At 34.9% G+C, this 10,736-nt stretch overlaps 1 protein-coding gene across 3 annotated transcripts in view; it reads left to right on the plus strand.

Moving 5' to 3' along the window:
* Positions 1-7,076, plus strand: part of ATP9B (ATPase phospholipid transporting 9B (putative)) — a 153,339-nt gene extending 146,263 nt beyond the window's left edge. The window contains exons 25-28 of one of the 3 annotated variants that reach the window (XM_057377889.1): positions 686-743; positions 1,424-1,627; positions 4,048-4,080; positions 4,852-7,076. In XM_057377889.1, coding sequence (XP_057233872.1) covers positions 686-743; positions 1,424-1,627; positions 4,048-4,080; positions 4,852-4,988 — 432 coding nt within the window. In that variant the 3' untranslated portion in view covers positions 4,989-7,076. The remainder of the gene's footprint in view (positions 1-685; positions 744-1,423; positions 1,628-4,047; positions 4,081-4,851) is intronic. The other 2 variants (XM_057377886.1, XM_057377887.1) reach the window with 2 other exon arrangements.
* Positions 7,077-10,736: the final 3,660 nt, after the last annotated feature.

Genomic DNA, 10,736 nt, shown 5'->3' on the forward strand with positions numbered 1-10,736 from the left:
GAAGTGCTGATATTTTCCTGTTCTAGACTGATCATTTTTGTACAGAAGGGCTGCTTTGTTTGCCACTTTATCCTTTAAAATGTGAATCCTTTCAACTCAGTTGTGAAACATCTCATCAGTGTCCTCACTAAATGCAGGCATCATGTACAGCATTTATTCTTCGATTTATGCATATGTTTCTATCTGTAACATTCACAATCAAAAGATTTTAAATTTATTTGGTAATAGTGCTGAAAATTTGTAGTCATAAATTTATTCTAAGAAAGCGAATAGGCGGTTTATCCAACATTTAGAAGTTACTGGTAACTGCAGATTTGCTTGAGGTTTTGGTCAGTAGGTACACAAAGCTGTAATTTTTTCGAAGACTACATTTTACACATAAGAAATTACCTAATATTACTGTAATTATCATTCTGAAAACTAGCCAGAGCATTGCAAGCTAAAGTATCTCTTCTGTTTAAGGCCTTAAGTCCCTTACTCCCAAATTTGGACCTTATGTGATTTCTGTACAAGTTTGTAATGAAGAATCATAAAAACAAGTAGAAGCTTTATAGCCTATATCACTTCAAATACTGCTTATTTTACTTGTTAAATGTCTCTCTAGTGATGAACTATTAAAAATATATGAGCTGAGTAGGTTTTTTTTTAAGTTGTGTTTAACTGTCCTCTCACATGTTTCCCTTAGGGAAGATCTTTGTCATTTAAGACCTTCCTCATCTGGGTTTTAATCAGTATTTACCAAGGTAGGAGAGAGTCCTAATTTTGCTGAACTGAGAAATTTTTGTCTGCTATTAGCAATATTGTTTTTCAGCTGCAGGTTGAATTCCCAAAGCTTAACATTTCATCAGCAGTTATATATATTGCTTTCTGTTTATCTCGTAAATCGATATTCCTGTAGTGTGCTAGGCCTATTCAAAACATAGCATGATTGGTATTTTTATTGGTGCGTGTCGCCTAAAAAAGGACATGTTTTTAATTAAATGCTAATCCAGAAAAATTTCAATGAGTGCTTATCACATTGCATGTATTTACACAGTAGTTTTCTTTCATGGAATGACAGAAGTACTGTTGAAGAAATCTGAATTATGTAATCAGTTAAAAGTAATTACACTTTCAACAATATCTCATTTATTTGCAGCACTTGACACAATGAGGTAAATTAATAGTTCATCAGGTATATTTTGCTAAAAGGTGTTTAATTCTGTAATAGTTTATTTCTTTATGGCTTTACTTTGGTTGGCTTATTTCACGTGTACAAAGTACAGTAAATACCCATATTTAGAAAGATCAATGTTACAAAAATTGCTGGACAAATTTTCATAATAAGCAATCAAATGTTGAGTGTGCAGTTGCARAACCTGGTASAGTGAAATTTTATTGCAGCATGTGTTGCCAACCTTGTGTGCCTCTCCACCCTACCCAGGTGGTATTCTGATGTATGGAGCCCTGCTGCTCTTTGAATCTGAATTTGTACACGTCGTTGCCATTTCCTTCACTGCCCTGATCCTGACTGAGCTCTTGATGGTTGCACTGACCATACGAACGTGGCACTGGTTAATGGTGGTGGCTGAATTCCTCAGTCTTGGCTGCTATGTGGCCTCTCTTGCATTTCTAAATGAATACTTTGGTGAGTAAAAGTATTTTAGCAAAGAACTGTTTGCTRTTTTTAATAATGCTTTTCTCTTATTTTTCAGTTAAGAATGGGTGATGTCTTGAAATCCAGCTTGCTTTATAAGAAATATAAATGAGTTCAAATTAGGCCTAATTAATGCTGGGTTAAAATATTCTCTTAGCCTTTTATCCAAGAATTCAGCAATCTTTATCCTGTTAGTATGGTTTATCTACATGATAAATTTTRACCACTCATGCCTTTTCCATCTTTGATCCGATATCGACAGTTCAAATTGCATACCTTAAATTGGCTTTGAGATWTGCACTGTTGAAAATAGATATGATTTGTAAAAAATCAGGATCTTTCACTGAACTGGTGCATTATTTTGTACACCTGACCAAGTGGACCTCATTAGATAGAGCTCACGAAGCTAAAGTGGCTGAAGTGTTGTTAGAGAGTGAGGCAGCAACCTAGTAGGAAAGATACCTTCTATAGGAACCATTGTTTCATAATTATAGTAAGCTTGTATTAAGCTAKCTTTGCTTTAAGTTTTGGTATGTCATACTGTCTCTCAAGGTTCAGATTGTTTATAGTTCTCAAGATAAAAGACACATTTTAACTGCAAATCTTAACAGTCAAGAATCTGAGCATCAAAATAATACTTATTTCTTCTTGGATCAACTTACCCTTTAGTAGAAAATATCGTGATGTGATTGTACAAATGTACAAACTTACAGAAATACACATAACAGCTTTAATTATACCTCACAAGGAGCAGAAAACATCTTCTCCTGTTTTCTGGGAACTGATGAGTAAGGAGTTGTGCTTCTTCAGCTGTCATTTCTCAYAGTAGAATTAAGTGTTGCATGGCAGTTTCTGGAAGTCTCACAGTTCTACWTTCACACTTTCATTTATTTCCCAGGTGTTCAACATTAGGGTAGTGTATTACATTATATAATTATTTATTTAATCAGTAAATGCTTCACTGCCTATCCCAGATGTTCTGTTACTTCCCAGATTTCTCAGGAGTTGAATTTTAGTGAAGAAGCAACCCTGCTGGGCTTGGTACTTGTATTGTACATTTGTTTCAAGTTTGTCAAAAACCCTTTTGTTTTCTCTGACACTGATGCATGGACTCATTAATATAGATTATTTGGTTGATTTTTGAATCTCCAGTCAGATTGAAAACAAAATGAACAAGCAAGAACAGATATAGGTACTAGCACTTGAGTTTAAACTTCCAGAAACTTGCTGCTCCATCTTCGTAAGTCTGCAATATTAGTGTCAACAAGACCTTCCATCCTTTCTCGTGTTGTTTTAAAAACACTTTTAGATGGTGTTCACAGAGATGTAAAAGCTGTAGGGACTTTGTTTCTTGGAAAACTTTCCGTAAATGAGCATTTTTCTCTGTACTCATGTATTTACTGGACAAGCCCAAGCAACTGAGTCCATGAATGGTTGCACGGCTTCTTGCAGCCCAGGGACTTGAACTCTCTATTTTCTGTATTTGAGGGTACTGAAAAGGCTGCAATTTCATGAGATTTTGTMAAGATGTATTTTGTATTTTACCCTGTGTTATTCACCAGTTAACCTGAGAAAATACTTTCTTTTACTCTCGCTACTTCTTAATGCTTTACTTTCATTTAATCTGTCACATTATAACTGGGGAAGGGAGCTTTCTTTGTGTATGTGATGTAGCATAAACCTAAGTGATGGTTTGCAGTTCAAGATAYAGGACAACTTCTATGGATCAGGAAAAACAATCCAGACCAATAGTGCTTGAYTTTATGGGCAAATAAACTCTTTTCAGTGATGTTGCTTATAAGGATCATCTCCTTCCAAAGAAATTATATGATGACATGGCACTCAAATTAGAAAGGCAAAATATTTGATACTRTTCTACAGCTCTGACTTATGAAAGTAAATTAGTTTCTATGTTTCTGAGTTAATTGCACACAGTGCCCTTATTAGGGTGTCTGTGATAGGTTTACATGGGCTTTGACTATGTCTAAACAGGCTTAGGCTAAAATTGCATAACAAGTTTGTACATTGAAATTTAATATGCAAAGTGTTTTTATGACTAAAGTTGGGGCAGTAAAGCATTTCTTTATTGCATTTTCTGAAGTGAATTTTCATTCACATGATCAAGTTATACAGTAAATTACACCTTGTAGTCAAATGTAAGGAAAGGGCCAATCTCTTCACAATCTTAAAACATGACTTTTTATAAAATCTCCATGTTTTCAAAGTGTTTTGATTTAATTGCTTCTTAAAATAATCTGATTGACATGTGAAAGGCAATACTATTCCAGTTACTGCTACTAACATCTTTTTCATTTCCTTTTTGTGTAACTAACCTGTTTGGTGTTTTTTTTTCACATAACTTTTGTGTTTTCTGTAAATCTATCCTTTCATTTTCCCTCTTTGTGAAACAGGTATAGGCAGAGTGTCTTTTGGAGCTTTCTTAGGTAGGTGAAATTTAACTTTTCTTGAAGTTTTGCATTGGTTTTTTGATCTTTAAAGATTTACTCAAGCGTAGTATATTAAATATACTATATATATATTATATATAATATATATTATATTAAATAATATATGCATTTGTAAATAAGGAAAAAAAATTTAAACTTTAAAAATTGTTGGGGTTACCTGATTTGTGGGATCTTTCCATGATAACTAAGATGACTTAATTATCACAAATAAGGTCAAAAARTTCATTAGCAAGTGTAGAGTGTCAGCATTCTTGTTAACGTTCGTCACAAATAATTATCTTTTTAGTGTGCTTGTAGCAATATCACTACATTGCTTTCCCATGTAACTTTTGGGCTCTAATTTAATCTCTATGATTATAAGAATCACTCAGTGTGGATGTTGTAAAAAAAATAATCAATAAGAATAAAAGATCTAAACAAGCAAAATTTCAGGTTGGGAATTCATAGTGGGTAAAATCATTCTTACTAGTAGAAAAATAAGCTGACTTAATTTTTTWTTATGAGAGAGTCTTGCTTTTAAACTGAGATTCTGTTCCCCTAAAAATTACTTTATATATAAAACAACATAAGAACYGTAAAGGACAAAAATGTTGAAGTTAACTTTCTGTTGCTTTGTTGCCCTCTTTTTTTAAATTGGACAATAGCATAAGTAAACGATTAAGAGATTTTTATTGACTTTGCACTGTGGAAGTTCCAGTTTCCATGTTACTGGCTCCCATTACTTATTTTCCCTTTTTATTTCTGCAGATGTTGCCTTTATCACAACTGTGACCTTCCTGTGGAAAGTGTCAGCAATCACTGTTGTAAGCTGTCTTCCACTTTACATTCTCAAGTACTTGAAGCGCAAGTTCTCTCCTCCAAGTTACTCCAAGCTTACCTCGTAAAAGTGATGATATTCCTATGGTTTTTCACTCACACCAGTCTGCAGATTGCATATTCACTGTGCTTTGGTGTCTGTGGATTTATGTTGGATTAAAGAAAATTCAAAAATAATTTCAAAAATCAAAAGGGATGGCATGAATAGAGCACAAAAAGAGGAGGAAACATCTGACAAATACAGTAACACAGAAGTACACTAACAACTATCAGATAAACGAAATTTTCTTCATGTTGCTTTTCTWTTTTTTTTTTTACCTTCWGTTGCTATGATTATAAAATAAAACAAAATTACCTTTGATTTGACAATGCTTCTGAATGGTTTCATTGCTACTGTAAAGGATCTTTTGTTACTGTAAAGGATTTTTTCCACCTRTATTTATCTTCTGCAAGTTTGAAAGTTTTGTTATTTATTACATAAATTTCCTTCTTTAATTATTATATAACTTCCTAATTCAAACCCTTTCTTTTGTTTATATATGGAAAAGTTCACTTATCCATACCTACTATAGCAAACCTGGTATCTGTAAATGCCCGTGTCTGTATTAGCAGCTATTATTCCTCATCAGACATTGATTAATATGCACTATTTGAATTATGTACTGATGTCTGCATAGCACAGGATTATTTTAGGAGCTGTTGTCCTATTCTGTACTCTCCATTTCTGGCACCAGTAAATTACAGATGTGTGATGTTGACAGCAGTTCTTTAAATGCACATTACAACCAAGTTGSACAAAAGCTGTTTAAAAGTTAAATTATAAATTCTGTACATAATTCCACAGCACCTCTAGATCTGTACAGATATCAAAACATGGCTGCTCAGTAAATATGTTTTAAAGTTCTTATTCATTTTGTATTTGTAAAACTGCAAATAGTGTCAAAGTACATTTCTATATATGAGAAGTCCAGTAAACCTTGTATTAGCTAATATGTTTAAATTGCCTTGTAATCTGTTTACTTAGGTTACTCAGGTAAAATAAAATAAGAGGAACACATGAACATCATGGTAGGAAATTCTATCATCTTCCAAGTTGTAAATGTTATGGTTTTATAACTTCGTTTGGATGCAAACTTGTCAAAAAAAAATCAAAATATTTTTGCTTGTAAGCTGTCAGAGTTGAGTATCTTGGCTGAGGTATGACACTTTATAGCAGTTGAAGATTTGTTCCATAAACTCAAGTACTCTGATGCAATTTGAAGGGTCCAAATCTTGCATACAGTACTGGCAAGTAGCATATATTAATTTTCCATTGTGATATAACTTTGCTTTCTCAAGAAATACATATAATGAATTTGGCATAGTGTATTAATCAGTGGAAAGGAACAACATAACTATTCATGCTTTATTTATTAAATACTTGTGTATATGTTTTTAAAAACCACTTAATATAGATGTCATTTTTATGTTTGACTGTATGCCTTTACAATATAATTTCTCATTTGGTCTCTTTTTTCTTATGCCATTATTATTTTGGATGAATAATATTTAAGTGATAAATATAACTACTTCCTGGGACAGCAGAGGAAACGGCTGCAGAGCTATTTGGACTCCACCCCACTCCTTTAATTTTTGTTCTCAAAGTTTTTCTAACTAGCTATTTATCTGATTTTTTTTTTTAATTTTCATTCCTCATTATAAAAGCAATAAAGCCTAATTTCTACCAAATATTAGTGGTACATGTATTAAATAAACTGCTGAAGTAGAGAGTTTCCTTTAATTACCCGACATCACAGACCAGTTTGCCCTGTCTCTCTGTGAACTTGYTTCTGTAAACTCCCACAAGATGGCACTGTTCTTTAATATTAGCAGGAGCCTTTCTGCTTTCGCGTGGTTTTGCCAAGATGCTCCTGATTTAGATTTTTTAGTTTAGTTCTGTGGTACTATTGCCACTGATTTCTTTAGTTTTCTGTTTTTCCCAGTAAGTGGTCATTACTTTTAAACAATTAAGAAAAGTCACATGTGTGCAGTTATTCTGAAATGTTGATGGGGTTTTCTTCAGATCTTTTTAGCTAACACATTGTGAGCTCACAACCATATGCCTAAGATCCAGGAGATAAGCAAAAGCTCAGAATTGGTATTCTTTTAGCTGTACATCACATCTGTGATATTAGGTAGAAAATGAGGAAAAAAAAAGCAGAAATTAGACSAATAGCATGAAAGTGATAGTGTTAGTACAATACACTTGTATGAGACACAATTGTATCCATAGATAGAGAACTGCTCAGTTGGAACTTAAGTGTAGGTGTATTAATTCTCAGCATTAAAACTCCTAAGGTTAGTGTGATGGCAAATGTATAGGTTCTGTGTACAGCTATAAGCCTTTCAAAAGTGGAGTCCGTTCTCTAAAATGTCTGCTTTCTTAGTATTTTCAATATACARCAAAGGTCCAGTTTCAGCTCACACTTTATTTTAAGGATTTTGGAAGCCTGACTTAAGTGACTTACCTTGCTTTTGAGGTTCACCTTACATAAACAGATTTAGTCCTTGGCTCTGCAAGTTACACCCAGAAGGACCTTAGGTTTACTTGATATTTAATAAATGTTTACTTTTGTGAGCTCTTATGTCACATTGTATTTCTGAAATTATAATTATGCCTCTGAAAACATATTTGGAAAACAATTTCAGAACTRGAATGGGTAGAATGGAGGAGCAAGGCATTACTTTCACCAAAGTAACTTACATAACAATACGTGGACCATGTTTAATAAGCACATGAGCTTAACACCTAGATTTCCAATGTAGTTGGATGGAAGAACAGAGGGAAAGGAGAGATGCTGCAAAAAAGGAAAGTACTGGTGATTATATTGGGTTTTTTTTCTGATGCTATTCCAAACGAATGTGTTCATGTAACTGCCGGAAAACGTTTTACTAGACAAGGTATTCATTTACAAATGGGAGATAAATCCTTGCATATTTAACATTAAATCTGTAGCACTTGTCCATGAATGTGATGTTTACACCAATGTTTTTRTGTTCAAACTGAACTTGCTGACTCATGCAATCAGTATTCAGCTGTGTGGTAACTCCTGTTTTCTTCCTAAACTTTCAAACTGGTTGTCAAAAAATGTGCCATTGCTTTTGTATGTGCATTGGAAGTATTTGTTATCTAATGAGCAGCTTCCACAGGAGCAAGCCTGTATTACAAATGCCCTACGCTCTGCAGGAGAGTGAGCTGAAACTTTTCTTCAGTGTTCATTTAAAACGTGTGCAAAAGAGAACTCTGCAGTTGGGAATCTTTTTAGACTGGACCACATTTCTGTAGATACTTAAGCAAGAATTTTGATAGCCACTTACATAGTTAAAACAGTTGTCAGTCATGAGGATCAGTTTTGTAGATGAAGAGAAGGGGATTTCCCTACATATTGCTTACAGGGTACTCTGGAGGGTTCCTTCATCACTGGAGGCTGGGGCTGCTTGAGCCTGGTGCACCTTGGGTTGCATCTTTACCTCTTGAGTGCTGGTGAGCCAGTAAAACGACAGTAAAGACTTCCTGAGAGGCTTTGGGCAGTATGGAATTCCTTAGAAGCTTTGGAGATGGACTGTTAATGGAGATACTCCATTGTGACCCCTTTTCCTGCTTTTGCAGAGCTGTGTATTCCTGGGTTTTATATTCGCAAAATAATCTGAAAGAGGCTTATATCTGTTTCACACTTGCATCCCTTCGCATGGCCAGAGCTGTTAATGTGGCTCCAACAACTCCTGCAGGTCAAAGGAATTTATTGAGGAGTATGTGGGCTCTGGATGGACAGTTCTCTTTAAAAAAATCACAGCCACAGAAGAACAGGCTGTCCTGCTCTTGCCACTGATGCAGAAACTGTTATTGTAGGTGCTGCTTCCATTTGATATCTATTTGAATTTTACCTTCCATGGAGTTTCTCCTTGCTTTTGCTGGCTAGAAAGGAAAAAAAAATGGGTCAGCAGTCTCTTATACTTTCTGTATCTAGGCTGTTACTATTATAACTCAATTGAAACTTGAAGGCAATCAAAAAAAGCCCTTCGATAAGTTAGCCCCCTGTAGGGAGGAAAATCAGTACAAGTGAACAAAGACAACACGGATCGAACATTATATGTAAATAAACAGGAGGCACAATGTGTTTAACACTGTGTTAAAAAGCGTAGGAATTTCTTTTGTAAACAAAACACACTTAAAGTGAGATACTTCCCAACAAGTATTAACTACGCAACAGATGCCCTCAGCAGGGTTCACAGCTGTTATTGCAAGTGGGAATTTGCTCAGCCAATTGCCAACAAAATCCGCCTCAAATAGGCAATTGCACTGAAAGACCTATTCACTACTTCATCGACCAAAACCATAGTTTTGATCAAAATATTTTACAGCAGAGGTGGTGAAAACTGGATGCCATGAACAGAATAATGACAGTGCATTCTGCAGTGATGTTGACAAATTCTGCTTTATTCTTCCATTCCTGACGAGGTTTTAGCAGAAGAACTGCAGCCAAGATTTTTCCTGATTGTAGTCTCCWCCTCTCTTCCAGCACCCTTTCATTGTGAGATGGTAATCAGCAATAGTAAACCTCTAAATTGCTCAAATAAGGCTTGAGGAATTTTGCCTTTGGAATTTAGCCTTTTCTGCATTACTTAGCTATGAGAAAGATCATCATCTGCTCTGAGGAGATACTGTGTTCTATTGCTGTGATGTATGATAAGTATTCTTGTGCCTGGCTGTATTCTGGCAGTAAACTATCTTTATTTCCTCTACTCTTGACAAAACTGCTAAGAATAATTAGTTATGATGATCATGTAGCTTTAAGCAAGCAATACACAAAATAGACCATTGTAATTCTTATTTGTAGAGCTGCTTTCCATTGTGTCTCTATAATACACACATCTAGTTTTTTCCATGGGCCCTCTGTGTTTTGCTCCGAATTCTAAGCATGAATTTGATTTTGCAAAGTAAACACACRTTGTGTGGAAGCAAATTATAGATAACTGCTTCAAAAGTCTGTTGAAAATGAATTCCTGGCTGGAAGGCTGGGGGTTGTTAATGGATGAGCAGACCTGTAAGGGGTAAGTGTATGTACATATGTTTTGTATTTATTGCAATCATCTATTGCCTATTTGAAGGAGAGATCTGGGAATTCTCAGTCAAGATGCTCCCTACGGGAAAAGCTCTGTGCTTGCTGCATGTGCTCAGTAGAGGAAGATGAGCTGTTGTTTCCCCTGTGTGTAATTGCTGGTTGCTGCCTCCTCTTGCCATTGAATTCCAAATTCATCTGCAGGAGCACAGCTACATAGGCACTTCCTCCTACAGCTTCTGCTTCCCAAAGTACCTTCTCCCTTCATCAGAATACCGACTCTTCTGTGACAGTCACTTGAATAAAAGTCTGTTKGTTATCTCAATCCCAGCTGAATGGAGTTTATCCCAGCTGTAGAATATAATTTTCTACATTCTACAGGTGTGAATGTCATGAGCAGGATAGGTGACACAGACGTGGTCTAGTACATACTTATCCAAATGCAACTGAAGCAATTGTAGATAATCTATGACTGAAAATAAACAACTAAATGCAACAAACCTGAGCATGTACARTTTTATCAGATTATAGGAAGCAGGTGAAGGGAAACAAAATTTAATGGCTTTGAAACTTCTACTCTATGGCTGTAGTAGTTTTACCTTGCTTACAGTTGCCTTTCAATTGTTCACATAATAATCTTYCTGTGAGAAAACTGTAAAATATTTCAAGTTACTAAATTATTAATCTAATTTTTTGAAATATCCTAGCTGGAAGTCT

Source organism: Malurus melanocephalus, unplaced genomic scaffold (assembly GCF_030028575.1).
Source record: "Malurus melanocephalus ecotype Western Australia unplaced genomic scaffold, MMel_1.1 scaffold_329, whole genome shotgun sequence".
NCBI classification, from domain to species: domain Eukaryota; kingdom Metazoa; phylum Chordata; class Aves; order Passeriformes; family Maluridae; genus Malurus; species Malurus melanocephalus.